At 35.5% G+C, this 19991-nt stretch overlaps 2 protein-coding genes and 1 long non-coding RNA gene across 4 annotated transcripts in view; 2 read left to right on the top strand and 1 right to left on the bottom strand.

Moving 5' to 3' along the window:
• LOC111478166 overlaps positions 1 to 7683 on the top strand; it is an 11028-nt gene extending 3345 nt beyond the window's left edge. Inside the window, exons 3-11 of one of the 2 annotated variants that reach the window (XM_023122311.1) lie at positions 2609 to 2786; positions 2874 to 3093; positions 3490 to 3629; positions 3837 to 4126; positions 4291 to 4503; positions 4591 to 5082; positions 5577 to 6239; positions 6708 to 7253; positions 7363 to 7683. In XM_023122311.1, coding sequence (XP_022978079.1) covers positions 2609 to 2786; positions 2874 to 3093; positions 3490 to 3629; positions 3837 to 4126; positions 4291 to 4503; positions 4591 to 5082; positions 5577 to 6239; positions 6708 to 7253; positions 7363 to 7593 — 2973 coding nt within the window. In that variant the 3' untranslated portion in view covers positions 7594 to 7683. Of the gene's footprint in view, positions 1 to 2608; positions 2787 to 2864; positions 3094 to 3489; positions 3630 to 3836; positions 4127 to 4290; positions 4504 to 4590; positions 5083 to 5576; positions 6240 to 6707; positions 7254 to 7362 lie in introns of both variants that reach the window. The other variant, XM_023122310.1, reaches the window with a different exon arrangement.
• A 1144-nt stretch (positions 7684 to 8827) lies between these two features.
• LOC111478354 lies at positions 8828 to 18596 on the top strand. The gene is made up of 3 exons (XR_002717455.1): positions 8828 to 8868; positions 16574 to 16587; positions 18540 to 18596. It is a non-coding gene; the product is annotated as an uncharacterized LOC111478354 (long non-coding RNA).
• Positions 17102 to 19777, bottom strand: LOC111478331 (transmembrane protein 18). The gene is made up of 4 exons (XM_023122535.1): positions 19463 to 19777; positions 19263 to 19368; positions 17636 to 17784; positions 17102 to 17475 (listed from the first exon to the last, which is right to left on the bottom strand). The coding sequence occupies exons 1-4, from the start codon at positions 19601 to 19603 to the stop codon at positions 17380 to 17382; spliced, it is 492 nt and encodes a 163-aa protein (XP_022978303.1). The 5' UTR covers positions 19604 to 19777; the 3' UTR covers positions 17102 to 17379.
• Positions 19778 to 19991: the final 214 nt, after the last annotated feature.

Here is a 19991-nt window from a genome sequence, read left to right as displayed (position 1 = left end):
AAAAAAAAAAAAAAAAAAAAAAAAAAAAAAAAAAAAAAAAAAAAAAAAAAAAAAAAAACTATGGGGACAACTTCTTCTCGTTTCTTTTTTATGCTCCTTGTTAGGGTTGTTTTTTTTTTGAAGGCCCCTCTTTAAATTTGGCACAAGGTTTAAGTGGCAGTTCATGGAGTGCATCGAATGAAACATCCTGTCCTTAGATATAGGATCAATCTTAACTTCTTAGTTCGTTCAACCCTGCTGTGAATGAAACATACATTTCTCTGTTTTTAAGAAAGCAAATTCTAGCTAGGATTGTTGATTTTTGATCCAATAGCTAGGTTAGCGCCTGTACAGAGTCATATCCATGTCTTGAACTTCGAGAATTAGAGAAGTGGTTCAAGTTCAGTGGCTTCGAATAATGGTAGATTTTGAGTGGTGTGTGTCTAGTCAAATGTCATTGTTTCTCGATATGTATTACCCTTTGAATTGTACGTCATTATTTCTCATGCCTAGAGGTATTTAAGAGAGCAAGAACAAGGATTTCTTTTGGAAGGAAGAGGAGAAGGAAAAATGTAATAGTTATTATGGTGCGAGAGTGTTTCTAAGCCATTGGAGTTTGGTGGATATGGAAATGGAAGCTTGAGAAAGAAAGAGAAAAAGTGAACTCTTTTAGCGAACCTTTGTATGATGGCACAAGGTGGCTAGTATACATGCTAAGGATGAGTGTGACTTGTTTACAAAACAAAGAAAAGGGTTTTAGAAATACTTGTTGAGATGTATCAAAATTTATTTGCCTTCAGAAAAAATTCTTGGTTGGTTGAAAATGGAAGGAGAATCTCTTTTTGAGATCATGTCTGAATAGGAAATCAAACTCCGTCTTTACAAGTTTGTGTCTTTTGAGGTGGTCCCTGGGATGGGATACCTTGACCAGGGAAGATTTTTGCAAGAATATACTGGAGGAGGAGATGGATTAAGTGTGTGCTTTACTTGCTATGATTATTTCTTACTCGAGGTTGAAATGGATGAATCAAGTTATTTTTTTTGCTACGATTAAGGGAGCATTTTCTAGTAAAAGAAGGAATAAAAGAATATGGAAATTGGAGTCTTAAAGAGTTTTTTCGGTGAAATATTTAGTAAAGGTTCTCATTAATTTTTCCTTAATCTCCAAATCTTTGAGAAAATCATTCTGGAAATTGAAAAGCCCAAAGTAAGGGCATATTTTGTTATGGGTTCTGTATAAGGGCGCTTAACACAGCCGATAGATTACAGAGGAAATTGCCATTGGCTGTTTTATAGCTGTTGGAATGTATATTATTTGTTTTAGGACACGTGGCGATCAGGATAACCTATTGAATAAAGCTAAAAAATGATGCCAAGTTGATATGGGTAGATGCTGTCAAAAATGTCATTTGGGAGGTTTGGTATGAAGACATGGAAGGGCTTTTTGAAGGATGACCTTCAGAGTGGAGCAAGAGGATGACTGTGCCTAAATAGTAATAATTAAAAATTCGTAGTTTGGGGTTTGTTTTGTATACTTAAAAAATGGAGTCATTTACTTTGTTCTTATTATAACCGATCAATATCTGTAATAAGTTATCTTGATTTAAAAAATATCGAAGATGTCATTTTCCATGCTTGTGGGAGATCCTAGATCAGTGAGGAGATTGAACACTTTGTTTGAATACTTGGGGTGATGTTGAAAAGAATCCCGTGGATCCTTCAAGGTTAAAAAGAAACCTTTGAGACTTGTGGGGCTGTATTTATTTAGTTAGCTCTATATGGTACTTTCGTTGGGTGATTTCTTTGTCAACAATCATTTTCTTTATGAAAGGCTTTTAAATATTCTTTTTTTTAGTTATTATTATCATCATTATTATTTTTATGAGAAACCAGCTTTCATGAAGAGGAATGAAAGAATATAAGAAAGAAGCACTTTTTCATTAATTATAAAGTACAAATTTACCTTGTTGACTCTTAATAGGAAGTTACAGAAGTATTTGGATTTTAGTTGATCATATTAAAGTGAGAATAATTATAGAATGAGGGTGAAGGGAAACACAGAGAACAATCAGATTTGCTAATTTTGGAACTTTTCCATTTCCCTGGATTCATCACGATCACCCTATTCTTCCTTTCAGGCCAAAGTTCCTGCAGCAATGCCTTGATGCATTCATCTGCACTTTATGAAAGCAATTGGATTCTTTAGAGACTCCAACGTCTTTTGCTCTAGCAACGAGAAGAAATCCAATTATATTTTTAATGTTTTTAATATTTTGAGTTAGCTCCAGCATGAAGGATGACAGGTCTTCTTTGGTATCGAGTTTGCCTGGGAATTTGGCAACTAGGAAACTTTGAGCTATGAGATAGTAGATAGTACATATCTCGTTAGCTTTCCGATGTCAAAATAGTTTTTACATTATCCTTTTTTTTCCCTCACATAACTGGTTGGAGAGTCTTCGGTTAATCTCACAGTTCATAGGCAGGGATTGCTCTGTTGTGTTGACCTTCTTCTCTGTGAGTTTTTCTCCGTACATAGAGCACATATTTTTTAAGCTATCCTTAGCTTTTACTTGTTTCTTAACTTCCCAATTTCAGAAGGTTACAGATGACCATCAATAATTTGTTTCAGGACGGTGAATCTGGATGGAGCAGTCTTCACAGAGCTCTACATTTTGGTCATCTTGCAGTCGCATGTATCCTTCTCCAATGTGGTGCCTCTATCACGTTGGAGGACTCCAAGTGTAGAACACCAATAGATCTCCTCTCTGGGCCTGTATTACAGGTCGTGGGAGGTGAACCTACCTCAGGTACCTTTTTGGCCTTCCATTTTATATTTACTCGTGAGGCTGATCATTAGGCTCAACACATTCATTTTCATTTCCCAGTTGCCACAGAGTTGTTTAGTTGGGGCAGTGGCACAAACTACCAACTGGGAACTGGCAACGAGCACATCCAAAAGCTTCCATGTAAAATAGATTCTCTTCATGGTTCCTTTATCAAGTTGGTTTCTGCTTCCAAGTTTCATAGTGTAGCTGTAAGTGCTCATGGACAAGTCTATACCTGGGGTTTTGGAAGGGGAGGCCGGCTTGGACACCCTGACTTCGATATTCACAGGTTTGAGTCTCTTTGTTCAATTACATATGATGTACTTTAGTATCTTTTGTCTACCCATTTCATTATTGACAATTTATTTATTGTTCTAATATATATAGAAGTTGTTAGTACAGACACCTGCAATTCAATTTATTCAGTCATCTATTTGTATGCTTGTGTTAAATTGTATAATATAAGGTGGCCAGCAGTAGGAGTGCTGTGCATTCTTTGTCGATTTTTTAATTCAAAGATCCTAGACTCTTGGCTGTCAAATGGGAGATACTGATGTGCTAGTCACTGTTACAATTGGATGAACATTCTTTCTTTTGTTGAACAAGAAGCAAGGCTGAATGTACTTGTCCAGCTGCAATTTTCCCACATATTTTCATTAGATACATTTGTCTTCATTCATGACAGTGGTCAAGCTGCAGTTATCACCCCTCGGCAGGTGATTTTTGGTTTAGGTTCCCGCCGTGTGAGAGCAGTTGCTGCTGCCAAACATCACACGGTTATTGCCACAGAGGGTGGTGAAGTATTCACCTGGGGATCTAATAGAGGTAAAGTATCTTGATGCCATTGAGCCCATATGTACAAAGTTTTAAGGGAAGTATGTCAAAAATATTGGATGGTGGCTGGAGCTCATTATTCATTCTCTAAAAGTTCTATGTAAAAAATAGAATATTGGAACACATTGCATTTGCTTTTCTTGCCCATTGTTCTATTGATTTCTGAGGAACTGAGGGTTCCCTAATTTTGATCTGCAGAGGGTCAACTCGGTTACACTTCTGTTGATACCCAACCCACACCTCGAAGAGTTAGTTCTCTGAGGTCTAAAATTGTTGATGTTGCTGCCGCAAACAAACACACTGCTGTGGTTTCTGAGTCCGGTGAAATTTTTACGTGGGGCTGCAATAGAGAAGGTCAACTCGGTTATGGCACCTCTAACTCAGCTTCTAATTACACTCCTAGAGTGGTTGAATACTTGAAGGGAAAGGTTTTTGTTCGAGTGGCTGCAGCAAAATTTCACACAATATGTTTAGGGCTTGATGGAGAGGTAACTTTTAAAGATTTGTTGAGCTTGTAAATTTTCATTCTAAAGGTACATTAATTTTGAGCTAGTAATGCAATGCACATACATCGTCATTCTGTAGCAGATTATATGTTGATATATCTTTGGTTGGCTTAGCTGTTCTAAGAGAGGATTTTATGTTGTTGCAGGTTTACACTTGGGGACATAGGCTTGTTACTCCGAGGCGAGTTGTAATTGCCAGGAATTTAAAGAAAAGTGGGAACACCCCACTAAAGTTTCATAGAATGAAACGGCTTCATGTGGTTAACATTGCTGCTGGGATGATTCATAGCATGGCTCTCACTGATGATGGTGCAGTATTCTATTGGGATTCCTCGGATGCTGATCTTAGATGCCAACAAGTTTGATCTCTTGGTTTTATTTCTTTTCTTGTGAACAACTTGTCAGTTACCTATTGATGTCTGATCTCTGTTTTTCCTTTCATGTAGCTATATTCACTTTGTGGAAGAGACGTGGTCAGTATTTCGGCAGGAAAATACTGGATTGCTGCTGTTACATCTATTGGTGATGTATTTATGTGGGATGGGAAGAATGGCAAGGATAAGCCACCTCTTGCAACACGTTTGCATGGGGTAAAGAGGGCTACGTACGTGTCAGTTGGTGAAACACATTTACTGATTGTTGGTTCTCTCTATCATCCTGCCTATCATGTCTACGGGAACAAGATTTCAAAGAACCATATTTCCAATGGCATGGATGAGCTAGATGAGCTTGATGAAGATTTGATGTTTCATGATATTGACTCTGTTACTGAGCCATCTACTTCCCCTAAGGTTGCCACTGAACTTCGTTGTGTACCTAGCTTGAAAAGTCTCTGTGAAAAAGTTGCTGCAGAGAGTTTAGTGGAACCACGAAATGCTATTCAACTACTTGAAATTGCAGATTCACTTGAGGCTGATGATTTGAGGAAGCACTGTGAGGTATGCAATATGAAGACTTAGATACTGAAAAAGTAATTTTTATTTGGGACTCCTGCTTCACTTCTAGATGACTGCTTCATAGATCTTACTTTAATCTCAATTTCGGGTATACTTTTCTGCCACTTTCTGCGAGTTAGAGAGTTGCATGTGGTAGCTTCTTGTTCTTCACTATAATAGATTTCTTGATCAATTGATTTGGTTTTTAGTATAAACGTATTTGTTGCTGTCTTGTTTTTCACAAAATTTATAGATTCTCTTCCTTGAATCATCTTAAGTTCAGTTTGAGACGTTCTGAAGGTTTTAGGTTTGAGTAAAACAGGAGAAAATGAGTTGATTAATTACAAACCACTTTGACCAAAATTGCAATCGGACCTTAATCTTAATATGATTATTTCCTTTTTATTGGTTTTATTTTTTTATTGTCAAGTTTGGCCAAATGTAATAAAGTCATAGCATAATGTGCAACTAATATTTCATTTGCCACTTGGTTCCAGGACATAGCTATTCGGAACCTTGATTATATTTTTACAGTGGCATCACAAGCTATTGCAAATGCTTCGCCAGATATTATGGCTAAACTTGAGAAGTTGTTAGACCATAAGTCATCTGAGCCATGGAGCTATCGTCGGCTCCCGACTGCAACTGCTACTTTGCCTGTCATTATTGACAGTGAAGAGGAGGATAGTGAGAATGAGAGTTTAAGGTGCCGAGAGAATCATTTGATGAGTAACATGACAAATGAAATGGAACAAAGATCAGATTCTTTTTTCCACGAAGATAACCAAAAGGAAGCCATTTCCAAACAAATTCGTGCTTTGCGGAAAAAGTTGCAGCAAATTGAGATGCTCGAATCGAAACAGTCCTGTGGATATCTCCTTGATGAACAACAAATTGCAAAGCTCCAAACAAAGTCTGCCCTTGAAAGTTCACTTCTGGAACTTGGTATTCCAGTGGGTACCCTGCAGGCAAAACCATCCTCAATGCCCCCCAATGACAAAGGAAATAAGAACAATGTGCTAGCAAAAAAACATAGGAGGAGGAACAAATGCAAACTAGAGCATTTGGAAACTTCAGCTGGTATTGCCAAATCTGATGTAGAACCAGATCATATGGAGGAGTTCCGTGATGTTGAAATGCCTTCAGTTGCCAAGAAAAAGGTTAGGCATGACATTTATTTGTTTGTCTTCGTTTTTAGGGGATTAAGAATTTCTCACCCCCCTGTTAATTTGAGGTTATGTATGGCTACTGTTTTCTGACAAGAATTTTCTGGTTTCAAACTGTTTTAAAGAATTGTGATGTTTTTGTATTGGTTGAAGTAAAAATAACTTCAGTAGTTGTTAAATAGGTCAAACAACTAAAAATAACCTTTTGAAATAATTACTCGATACAAATGTTTTTTAACAGAAAAAAACATAAAGTAGTGTTCTTATAGACTACTCAAAACAACCATTTGATTGGATACAACGTTGTCCTAATTGTAGTAATGATTTTGGTCTTCCATTGCTCTTTACCTGGCTCTTAAGGTGCTCCAGTCTTACCTTTTTACTGCATTGTGTTTACTTCCTTGATTACGACTTTCACTGATTTCTTTCATATATTTAAAAATGATTGATTATATCCAACAGGGGGACAACACAATCTTTGAAGAAACAATTAACAATTCTGATGCTCTCGAGTCATCCACTTGTATTTCGATGAAAAGTAATTCAAGTTTGTTGAAAGATACAGACTTGTCGAAGGATAGGAATTCATATCCAACAGCTACGAGGAAGAAGAAGAATAGGAAGGGTGGGCTGTCGATGTTCTTGAGTGGCGCTCTTGATGATACGCCCAAAGAGGTAGCTGCACCTCCACCAACACCTAAAATAGAAGGTCCAGCGTGGGGTGGGGTTAAGGTTGCCAAAGGATCTACAACACTACGTGAAATTCAGGATGAGCAGCGCAAAATCTTAGGGAAACAGCCGGATGAGTGTAAAGATCAGGCTGATCTCTTGGATTGTAAAAGTGAAGGGAAAATCCCGTTAGCTTCATTTTTGTCTTCCAAACCAATACCCGTAGTCCCGACTCAAGCTTTTCAAGTTACCGATGGAGACAGAAACACTCCTCCTTGGTGTGCATCTGGCACTCCTCCGCCTTCTCGGCCATCTCTCAGGGACATTCAGATGCAGCAGGTATGCCAGATTTCTCCTCTCTACTCTTTTAGATTAATTCAAAGTGAAGGCAATTCTTAATTTATTCAAGAAGAAAACCGACACTGCAATTTTTTTTCTCATCCCGCAGAAAGGAAAAAAACAACAGGTATTATTACCGAACAGTCCAAAGGTGAGAACAGCTGGCTTTTTGATTGCTTCTGGTCAAGGCTCACCCTCAGATTCCAACGGAGTAAACCGCTGGTTCAAACCAGAAGTTGACACACCATCATCGATTCGTTCAATTCAAATAGAGGAGAAGGCTATAAAGGACCTGAAGCGTTTCTACAGCAATGTTAAGATTGTGAAGAACCCATCTTGAAATTGCTACTAAACTGGGTTAGTCAGGTAGCAATTTAGGTTGTGTGGGTTCTGCCTTTCTATTAACTGCTGTAAATGTAACTGTACAAAATGAGCTCACTGTAAATCCTCAGTCCTAACTCAACTCCTTTTTATTTTCAAAGTAGTTGACAGTGTAGATACTTGCCCTGATGGTGTAATTTGCAGCCATCATGGAGTCCAACCCCATGAATTCAGTTCATTCAATTGTAATAAAATGGGGCAAATAGAAAAGGTATTTATGGTGTTCATTTTGCTTTAGCTAAAAAAAAAATAAAGGAATACTGTAAGAAAATATGCCGATCCAGCTTCCCTATGCTAGGATTCTGTTTCTCTCTCTCTCTCTCTCTCTCTCTCTCTGGGTTTGTTTGTTTGCAAGGTTCTATTGTATTCTTAATGGGGTTGGCTTGGTAGGGAAATATGATAGAAGAGTTAATTCTTTATAGATTGTTAAAATAATCATGAACCCATGTTGATGCCATTTCACAGGGGAGACTATCACAGTCATGCATGGCCTCGTAGACTCTGACCCATGTGGGTGGACCCCGCATGAGAGCTGCGTGGTGACCATTGATCTTCCAGCATGTGATTGTCTACCGTCTGATCAACAGATGACTAGACAGGTGAGTGGTCAAAAGTGATTGCTTGTTTAGTCTTTTAGCTCATTTATATTTCCTTTTGTTTCTCTTTTCTGCTATCTTTGCATGGAAATGAACTGAAATGTAGGGGGAAATGCGCGACACAGTTGAAAGAGAGAAAAAATGGGAAGGGAAAAAGTAAAAGTAAGAAAAAGAGGAAACAAAGATGACGGGAACATTGAGGTTGTGGGGTCAATTCATAGGGGAAAAGTCTAAAAGCTTGTGATTTGTGAAAAAGAGAGGAAACCCCACTTTTCCTTGAGATTAATTGGTCAGAATTGAATTATCTTGTCGTATGGGACTTGAATAGGAATGAGAGATCAACGAGAATGGAATGGTTGAGAATGAATGAGATGTTTTTTTTTAGGGTGTGAATAGAACAGATGCCATTGGTAACTGAGAAAGGGAGAAAAAGAGAAAAAAAAAAAAAAAACAAATATCTGTTGTAGCGGTTAGGATTACTTAGTGAGATCCCACATCGGTTGGCTAGCAGACATTTTAAAAACTTTGAGGGGAAACTTGAAAGGGAAAGCTTGAAGAGGAAAATATCTGCTAGCTGTGGGTTTAAGCCGTTACAAATGGTATCAAAGTCAAACACTGGGCGATGTGCCAGCGAGGAGGTTAAGCCCCAAAGGGAGTGGACACGAGGCAGTGTGCCAGCAAGAACGCTAGGCCCTGAAGGGGAGTGGCTTGGGGAGTCCCGATCGATTGGAGAAGGGAATGAGTGTTAGCGAGGACGCTGGGCTCCGAAGGGGGGTAGATTGTGAGATCCCATATCGATTGGGGAGGAGAACGAAACATAAGGATGTGGAAACTTGTTCCTAGTAGAGACGCGTTTTAAAAACTTAGAGGAGAAATCTAAAAGGGAAAGCTCATAAAAGACAATATTTGCTAGCGGTGGGCTTAGCCATTACACTACTTTTGCGATTGTGTGTAGTTTTTCTTTCGCAGGATTCAAGAGAAATATCACATTAAAGTTTGAATTGATATTCCTTTTCAATTCAAAGTCTTTTCTTTATAAACTTGGTGGGTTTCACTATTAGGTTGAAGGATTATAAGTTTGCTTCAAGTATCACACAAGTTCTTTTGCTTTTTACACTTTTTCTATGATACCAAAACACTCAGGTTACCTAAAAAGCTCGAAAATCGTCAAGTTACCTAAAAAGATCGAAAATCGTTTATACGCTTAATCATATTTTAGAGTCAAATTAGCCTATGATATATCCAAACACTTGGTTGACTCGAAAATACATCTCAACTTGTTAAGACATACATCATCAACCAGAAGTCCAAAGTTCAAATAATTACAAGAATGTAATATCACTACAAAACATTTAAAGAAGGTAGAAAACAAAGATAAACTCATTTCTATCCCGTCTTATCAATTCACAACCGATAATTCCTATCACTATCGACAAACAAACATCCGAAAAACGAAATCTAATCTTCATAACCAATATTTTAAGAAAGTGACAAATCACAATAATGTCAATGAAATCAGAAACATACAAGTTCTTTCTTCCAGTTTGGTTTTTTGCTTGAAAATAAGACCATGTCATATAATTCAAATGTATAATAATGGTGTATAGTATAGAGGTGGTGGTAGTGGAGGCCCATGTCCCCTTCCTTTTCCATTCCTAAACCTGTCTTTTAGGCCATCTCTGAGATATTATCTTCCCTGATTTTCAGTGCTTATATTCTGTGATAGAGAGGAGAAGCCATAGCAGCGGAGCTTAAAGAACAATAAAAAAAAAAAAAAAAAAAGGTAAAAGAAGTATAGAAATATATTACCACACAGCATATAAAAAGGTTTGGAAGAAGACAAAGTGATGACTCCAAAAACCACCAAACCCCTTTTTAATTATTAGTTTTTTATGCTTTTCTATGACCTGTCTGTCATCATGTGCTTCCCACCATGAAATAATAATGCATCAATTATCTTCTTTCTTCCCCTTTTTTCATGGCTGCCTTCACCTCTTATTCTCTCTCTCTCTCTCTCTCTCTCTAAGCCTCTGATTTTGAGCAGATGGGAGAAGAGAACATGAAGAGTTCTCTTTTGATTATTATTGCAATGAGATAGGCAAAGGGGTGTTTGGAATGGAGTTTGTTCCGAAATCTTTGTGTTTCTTCGTTTAAAGGGTCGTTCTTTTTCGTTTATTTTGTGTCATTTTTTTATCCTTTGCAAGGTTTCTTTCTTATGAGGTTGAAGATTGTGTTATTCTATGTTTTTTCGAACTAAAAGTTGTGTTCTTCTTCTTCTTCCTTCTCGTCTTTGAAAAGTTCGTCGTTTTGTGTTGATTGAATGGAAAAAATGATCTCGGACCAGGCTTCATTCCTCACACGTAGCTTTTCCTTGGAAAATTTTGGATATGGGAAAGATGAAAGACCTTTGATCAACTTCTGGTAAGCTCTCTTGAATCTCTTACGAGGATCATATATATATATATATATATAGAGAATATATCTATTGTGGCTCTTTCTGTAGGGTTTCATTGTTCTTAGGAAGATTTGTGAACTTGGGATAGCATTAGAAATTATTTTGAAAAAATATGGTTGTTTTGGTATGGGATGTTTGTGGTAGTATGTTTTATTTAGGTGATAGATCAAACTATCGATTTTTTAGATGATAATTAATATTTTATCTACGATATTCGATTTAATTGTAGACTTAGATAGTTTTGATCGTAGTACGATTCTACTGTTTTAAAATACAAAATAACGAGTATGATTTCAGACATGCATCAAAGAGCGCTATATCAACTATCGAATGAAACTAAAAATACTATTCAAGATCTTATATATTTTTTTAAAATAGTACGGTTTTTTATAATATGAGATAATTGGACAAAAGAATTAGTTGCAAAAACTAGGGTTATATGTCGTGATACAGGAAAATTTACAATTATTTAAACCCAATCCAACCCAACATTCATAATCAGTTGGGTCTTTTTTTTTCCTTCGAATCATTGAATTTATTGTAATTTCTTTCATTAATTGTACTTTTTTTTTAATGTATATTAAGTTTAGGCGTCTGTATGTATAGTTTCCCTTTTGTAGGTTGATGATTCGAACTTATATTCTGGGTTTATAAAAAAATGTTCATTGGTATGAGGCCTTTTGGAGAAGCCCAAAGCAAAGTCATGAGAGCTTATGCTCAAAATGAACAATATCATATCATTGTGGAGATTTGTGATTCCTAACATGGTATCAGAGTCATGCCTGAAACTTAGTCGTGCCAATAGATTATTAAATCTTTGAATGTTGAACAAATTACTCTAAAAGAAAAGGAGTCGAGCCTTCTCGAAGGCAGTAAAAAATGACTAAGACTCCAAAGGAGTCCAAGCCTCGATTAAGGGGAAGCGTACTTTGTTCGAGATGGTTGCATTTAAGAGAAAATTACATCTTTACTAATAAAACGTGGAAGTCACTTGGATTAATTATAATCTTTATCTAATCATTAGAGTTAACCCTTTTATCAAATCTTATAATTTGATGGTTTTTCTTAATAGTTTTTTATTTTTAATAATTAAAGTTTGGTAGATTTTAAATATGCTTTAAAAAATCAATTTTTACTTTTAAATTTGTTGTCACTTTATATTAATTTTTGGTTCAAAACTTTCAATTTGTAATTTTGTCCATTTACTACTAATTTTTAGCTAAAATAAAATGTAAAAAATTCGTAATTTTTACTAATTTATATAATTGCATAATTGAAATTTGATTAATTTTTAAAAAATTTTTGTGAAAATTCACCATTTTTAACGAAAAAAAAAGTAACATCATTTTTTTTTTTTTTTTTTTTTAGTCTTACCAAATGAATGATATTCTACGAAAATAAAAATTTGTTAATTAGAGAGTAAAAATGGTATCATTTATAGTTCTTTCGTGATTGATTGTTCAAGACATAATAAATAGCGTGCATGCCTTGAAAGTTCGTGTATTGTATTCTAAGTCAACAATCAAATCGATCTCCTTACCCGATAGTTATATGTAATAAGTTGTTGTTGTCGTCTTTTGCTTACATTCCAATATAATACCAATTTCAATTACTCATCTTGCTTTCAAAACTCTCTCTCAAAATCTCTCTGCCTCTATTTTCTAAAACTTTCTTTTTGAACCGGGGCCAATGGAGTATATGTCATTTAGCTGTGGCGACGCGAGAATGAATAGGCTTAACTCACTTGTTGCTGAGAAGTGAGTGTCACACAATCGCAAGTCCTCAAAATGCGATTGTGACAGGTCGTGTACGGTATTCTAAGTCAACAATCAAATCGATAAAGAGCGAGGAGTTTCCAGACCGATAATTAACTACAAATCCTTAAATAAAGTTTTAGGATGGATTAGGTATTCAAACTCAAGCCGGATTTAATGGAAAGAATTTTAAGACTCAATTTTTATTCCAAATTTTGATATGAAACCGGGATATTGGCAAATTTTAAATTTTTGAGAAAGACAAATACAAAACTCTTTAAGATGTCACATCATTTGAGTTACAATGTCAAAAAATAATGAATGATGTTTTCAATTCTTATCAAAATTTCTAAATTGTCTATTATACGAACGTGTTGATATTTCAAAAACTATTAATCAATACTTCAAAGATCTCCAAACGTTTCTCAGCGTGGTCAAAGGAAAAGTGTTAGTCATGTCAATGCCGAACATCAAAATTTTTCAAACTTAAATCCGTTTTTTTTGGATTTGAGATTCGGGCCTCGTACCATGAATTGTAACTTGTACCATGAATTGCAACTTGAGTTTATCTTGCGTTAATTTGAACAACATTTATTTTCAAGAGTAACGATCTAGGTCCACTACTAGCAGATATTGTTCTCTTTGAGTTTTTTCTTTAAAACACGTCTGCTAGAGAGAAATTTCCACACCTTTATAAATGGTGTTTTGTTATCCTCCCCAACCAATATGGGACTTCACATCACATCTTCATTGAAGTACGTATTGCATGATTGAATGTCTTGGTTCATATCAAATATTATGAAACACCTGAGATTTGATTTAATAACCTTGTTAAAAAACAAGACCGTTAGACGATTAATAATAAACCCAAGAGAAAGTTTTGGAATAGATGACCTTGATAATCAAGAGTAAAGAAAACTCGTTTATAAACTCGTGATTTATATCACTCCACAAGAGTTTTGATCCACACCACTTGAATGATGGTAACATGCAAGTTCTAAAACACAAGAATTTGCAAAGTGAAAAACTTAGCTCTCAACAAAGCTAAAATAGAAACTATATTCTTTTCAATTCAAAATGTGATATCTACCTGGAAAGAAAACAGACTTTATATACCGTCTTTGACAAACTTAATCTATGTGAGTCAATTCTCCTAGTAACCTCCGTATTAAAATGACTAGTTAACATACGAATATAGTAATTTATGTGAGTTACAATATACCGTTAACTTTAATACAATAAATGAAATGTGTCAAGGCACTCCATGTGTTAGGCTCAATAAATTCAACTATGAGTTTATTAAATGAGTTAAAATGCATTTTATTTATTTCTATCTTGAAGCTCAACTTTGTACAACATGCAGGGAAAGACTCCAACGTCTTCAAGAACTTTCTTTAACAAGCTCATCGAAATATAAGTGACTAAAGCTCATTGTAGCTTCTTGGCTTCCGTTCTTATAATTGAACCTTGAGATATGACAATTCTTTGGCATTGGTTCATATTAGATTTTTCGTTTTTCAAAATATCATATCTATTTGCAGACCTCTCTACGAGAGACTTTGCAAAAAGATCCAAAGTCGTGGTCGATAAAGCATACCTCTGTAGTCCAAAAAATCAAATCATTAGTCAAATCAATCTTATGTTTGAGTCTTATCGATCCTAAAGCAAATCTTAGTAGAATCGGATACTATCAATTCCTTTTATACGCAAAATTTTGAAATCTAATAAAGATTCTTCCCATTTCTTTTTCTAAAATAAATTTTGATCGGTTAGAATCCATTTTTTATTTTTTTGTATATAGAGTATCGTTGCAAGTATTTATTTATTTTTGTTACTGTTGAGTAGTTTTTTTTGTTACGGTTTCAAATTCCTAAATGAAATATGATAATTGATTCTTTTTTATCTTTCGACTGTTCAAAGATTACTCTATATCCTATATGGGATGCGTTGAATTTCACTATTAGATCTGATTTTGGGTCAATAAGACTCAAATAAAAGATTGATCTGAGTAATAATTTGATTTTTTTGATCTTGGATAGTGACACGTCCAACCCATTTCTTTTTATCACATAAAGAATAAGGGTATACATTCAACTCGACAACTCGGACCAACCCAACCCAAACTATAAGGGTTGAGTTGGATTGAATTAACATTTTAGGTAGGGTTTGGTTCATTTTTCTGAACCCGAATTGAATCGGTTCGGTTTCGGGTTCGTGGGACAAAACCTTTGGATTGAGAATGGGTATGCCAAAGTTGTACGTTGGCCGGTCTAAGGAGTCTCATGCCCGTGTTTGACGCTTTATATATATACACGTGTTTCTTTTTATTATTTTGTTTAATTTCTTTTATATTATTTTATTATTTTTAATTTCTTTGTTTAGTTTATATATATATTTAAAATATATATATATAATTTTTAAGCATATTTTAAATTTTATTGGGTTTATTATCTATTTGTTGCAACATCATTATATCACCATTTATATATATTTTTATCACAATTTATATATATTTTTTTTTCTAATAGCGTAGGACTCTCTAAAGTCGCGTATAAGTAAGCATATTTCAATTAAAATATTTTTATATATTTTTTATTTTTGTTATATACGATACCTTTAAACTAATCATTTTTGTTGTTTATTTACTTTCATGATCTATCCTTATATTTTTTTTATTCTAACCGGTTCTCCAGAAATATTGGTATTTAGTTGTCTTTAACTTTATGACAAGGTTGAACGATTTTCGATCCTTGTTTTTTTTTTGTGAATTTGTGTGTTTTTTTTTTTTTTTTTTGTAAATAATTATAAATTGATTTGTGTTTGTTTGTAAATTTTTAATATATTTTAAGATTGTATCGGAATATTTATAAATTGTGAATAAATAAAACTTAAAAAAAAATTGACAACCCAACCCGAAAACAGGATGTTGTGTTGTGTTGGAAAAGTTTTGGATTGGATTACCAAACCAACCAACCCGAACTCTTGGGTTGGGTTAAAAAAATACCTCAACCCAATCCAATCCGAATCATGTACAACCGTGATAAAGAAACATTTAGAGATGCTAGAAGTGTTTTTTTTAATCAACATGGCATAACATTCTATTCATATTATTCAAGGTATAAGAATTACGAACTTAAATCTAGAGGTGTGAGCACTTTAATTTTAAAATCATGAACTTGAAGACTTTGAGAGCGTGCCACTTTTAAAATTGTATTAAGAAAATTCTTCTTGTGAACGAAGTCTAACTGTCACAGAGGTTGACTTTCGATTTTCCTTCGTCGTTTTATTCTTTTAGGCTAGCAACTTCTTGTCATAGTTTGAAAACTCACGACAAAGCCCATAAAACAGACAATCACACTTTGATAGCAGCGGATTTGCGATTGTGCAGCACTCACTTTCTAGCAACAAGTGAGTTAAGTCTATTCGTTCTTGCGTCGCCTATGACCAATCGATGTATGTTCCAGCCTCTGGCCCCGATTTAAAAAGAAAGTTTTAGAAAATGGGGGCAGAGAGATTTCGAAGAAAGTTTTGAAAGCAAGATTTGAAAAATTAAAATTGGTGTTATATGAGAATGTAAGCAAAAGGCAACAACAACGACTTACTGCATATGATTATCGGGTATAGAGAAGTTGACGACTGGCCTCACCAAAAATTTGAACACGATAGGAAAAGGAAGAAGAATTTTTTATAAGTGTTCAGCTTGCCAAATTTAAAGGCAATAAGGCATGTTGCAAAAGCTCCTCCTCTCAACAAAAGGAGCTAATACTGCCTTTGTAGCTTCCTTTGAAACAACACTAAATCAAACAAATTAGTACTTTTAACAGAGGTGAGCTCTTCTCATGTAACAGCAGACTAGTTTGAACCTGTCCAGCCATTCCATCTACATTACTCCAATACAGCCATTCCATCTCCATTTTCAAGAGATATGAGGAAGATATTGTGAGATCCCACATCGGTTAGGAAGGAAAACGAAACATTCTATATAAAAATGTGAAAACATCTTCCTAACAGACACGTTTTTTAAAAATCTTGAGGAGAAGTCCAAAAGGGAAGCGCAAAAAAGACAATATTTGCTAGCGATGAGCTTGCGATGTTACAAATAGTATCAGAGTCCGACATCATGTGAGTGATGAGGCTGAGCTCCAAAGGTGTGTGTACATGAGGTGGTGTGCCACATCGAGAAGAAAACGAGTACCACCGAAGATGCTGGCCTCGAAAGGGGTGGATTGTGGGACCCCACATTGATTGGGAAGGAGAGTGAAACATTCTTTATAAAGGTGTAAAAACTTTTCCCTAGCATCCGCGTTTTAAAAACCTTAAGGGGAAACCCAAAAGGGAAAACCAAAAGACGACAATCGGTGGACTTTAGTTTTAAAAACCTTGAGGGGAAACCCGAAAGAGAAAACCCAAAGAGGTCAATATCTGCTAAAAGTTGGCTCTTTACAAGGGTGTAGGACATTTCCCTAATATCCACATTTTGTGAGGAGAAGCCCAAAAAAGAAAATCTAAAGATAACAATATCTACTAACAGGGAAAGTCCAAAGAAGCCCAAAGAGGATAGATAGTCCAAAAGGACAATATCTGGATGTTACATATATTTTCCTTTTATATTCCTTTTATATTGATGTTGAGCCTTTTAATGGAAATAACGGTCGATTTTAGTCCTATAACAGTCCAAGACATTCAGTGAATGAAATCAGTAATGACAAAATATTTCTGGCCGAAGGAATTCCAGATACACAAAAAAGTGAGTGAATGTTGTATAAAGTTGATCGCAATAATATCTATGGAGACTATTCAATAAATAAGAAAAAGGGAATAAACAAAACCACTCTTCGCATTGTACTCGCATCGGTCCAACGATCTCTGAGAAGGATAAGATACACAGCTACAAACTACCAGCAAAAGATATCAAAGCTAAAAAAGCTTCACCTTTGGGATTAGTCTTCTTTAGTCTGTGAAAGTCGTGCTCGATTTCGAAGCTCAGCTCTTTTCCACCTGACTACGAGATAGCACAAGGTAAAAAGTGTGTTTATCTGCCATACAGAAATGAGAGTTCAGTTAAGTGTTCTTGACGTGGAAAACTAGACAATAAACAAATGACAGAGAAATAATCCTTCAATGTGATGGGGCAATTGGATAGTATGGGGTTGTTCATCCGGGACATGAGGAAAAGAAGTAATAACGAGTACTTGCCAGAATTATCATTGAAATTACGAGCAGTGGCCCAGACCAGAGTGTTGAAAGGAAAACTCCATTTGGATCAAAATAGTTCTGGGTGGCAAAATTCTTCCAGTTTTTGCTCAAGATTCTATTGATTCTTTCAGCAAAATATACACCAGCTACTGCATTACAAATACAAGTATGTAAGTACTCCAAATAAGGATTTCTTGTACTTGAAATGAAGAACAATTGGAGTTGAGAAATCCATGAAAAAAAATGTGCATATAGACTTGCAAAATATGATTGTGAACATAGGAAAATGTACAACAAACATGAAAGGGTTTTTGTAGAATGCTGTAATAGCCTAAACCCACCGAGAAATCCATGAAAAAAAATGTGCATATAGACTTGCAAAATATGATTGTGAACATAGAAAAATGTATAACAAACATGAAAGGGTTTTTAAGGGTTTTTGTAGAATGCTATAATAGCCTAAACCCACCGAGAAATCTATGAAAAAACATGTGCATATAAACTTGCAAAATATGATTGTGAACATAGGAAAATGTATAACAAACATGAAAGGGGTTTTAAGGGTTTTTGTAGAATGCAATAACAGCCTAAACCCACTGCTAGCAGATATTACTATTTTTGGAATTTCCCTTTCAAGCTTTCTCTCAACGTTTTTTAAAACGTGTCTGCTAGGGAGAAGTTTCCACACCCTTATAAATAATGTTTCGTTCTCCTCCCCAACCAATGTGGGATCTCACAATAAAAAGAAAATGAACATTTTTTAGGACAATCTTTGCTTGCAATGGGTTTGGGACGTTACAAATGGCATCAGAGCCAGACATCGGGCGGTGTGCCGGCGAGGATGTTGAGCCCCAAAGGGGGTGTACACCAAATGATATGCCAGCGAGGAAGCTGAACCCTGAAGGGGGTGGACACGAGGCGATGTGCCAGCAAGGACGTTGGGCCCTGAAGGGGGGTGGATTAGGGAGTCCCACATCGATTGGAGAAGGGAACGAGTGGTAGCGAAGACGTTGGGCCCCGAAGGGGGGTGGATTGTGAGATCCCACTTTGGTTGAGAGGAGAATGAAGCATTTTTTTATAAGGATGTGGAAACCTCTCCCTAGCATACGCATTTTAAAAACCTTGAGAGAAATCTCGAAAGGAAAAACCCAAAGAGGATAACATCTGCAAGTGGTGGGTTTGAGCCGTTACAAATGCAAAAAGGGTATTCTCCTAGAATGAAAGGACCAGCAATTAAGAAATACATGAATACGTACACATCAACATGCAAAATGTGAATATGGATTGTATCCACAGTCATGAATACAAGCATCAAAAAAGCTTTATGGTTGGAAATCATAAACATCGATCACCGACTTTAATTCCAATCTGCAAATGTAATTATCTATGATTGCAGCCTTGATGCAGCAAATCATTTGCAAAAGGATATTTGAACCTCAGAATTCATATCTGAGCGTAGTGAAGTTTTCAAACCTAGATTCCTAGACTAGAACTCACTATTTTGCCAGTACAGTGGATGCAATATGAACAGCAATCAAACATCTCAATATTGCACATCCATGAACAATGCTAATACATTTCAGAAAGATATAAATGAATAATGAGCAAATAAAAGAAAAAATCATACGTGCAAGAAGAAACAAGAACATCTGAAAGTTCGTGTGCTTCCTGGTAAAGATGGTAATTATCAGCAACAATCCATGAAAACCTAATAACCCCATCAACCAAGGTTCCTGCAAAATTAAACAAAAAAATACATAAAAATAATATTTAAATTCACACATCAGATCCAATGAGAGTTCTGAACGGATTTTGATTGAATTTTACCTTCCAGTCAATGGCGTGGAAGAAACCGATAAAATTATCAACAGCTGGACGAAGACCAGATCGGAGTTCGGAGGAAAGTTTCTGAACCAGATCCGCCATTTGATCCATATGTTCTTCCATTGCAGATCTCAGCTCCTCCATTGATAGAAATCAAATTGAAGAGTCAAATGCGATTATGGAGTGCACACTTCTCTCTCAGCTGTGAGGACTGTAAATTTCGTCTCCTCGATCTTCGGTTATCGTTCAAACCCAAAGCCTCGAGCTCGACCTGAAATCACGGCATGAAACGACGGCGTTCAACGCCTAAATTTATCTCCGTTGCCCAATTTTGAGCATTATTAATATTTATTTTAAAAAATATATACTTTTAAATTTTCAAAATATTCTTAAAAAAAATTGACGGAGATTTTTTTTTTTTTTTTTTAATTTAAGAATATTATTAAATTTTTTGAAATTTTATATATGTTAGCCATATATAAATAAATAAATAAAATGAAAAGTCCAAACAAACTCTCGAATCAATTACCTA

Source organism: Cucurbita maxima, unplaced genomic scaffold (genome assembly GCF_002738345.1).
Source record: "Cucurbita maxima cultivar Rimu unplaced genomic scaffold, Cmax_1.0 Cma_Scf00004, whole genome shotgun sequence".
NCBI lineage: Eukaryota > Viridiplantae > Streptophyta > Magnoliopsida > Cucurbitales > Cucurbitaceae > Cucurbita > Cucurbita maxima.
The sequence above is the reverse complement of the archived record's forward strand: the minus strand, read 5'-3'. Positions and strand labels throughout refer to the sequence as shown.

What these genes read in the sequence shown, in the direction of transcription:
- LOC111478331 (XM_023122535.1), bottom strand. Translation starts at nt 19,603, where the DNA reads ATGGAGGAGCTGAGATCTGCAATGGAAGAACATATGGATCAAATGGCG. An exon ending in GTTCTTGTTTCTTCTTGCAC is followed by an intron (nt 17,785 to 19,262) that starts GTATGATTTTTT and finishes TTTGTAATGCAG; the next exon opens with TAGCTGGTGTATATTTTGCT. An exon ending in TAATTTCAATGATAATTCTG is followed by an intron (nt 17,476 to 17,635) that starts GCAAGTACTCGT and finishes TCTGTATGGCAG; the next exon opens with ATAAACACACTTTTTACCTT.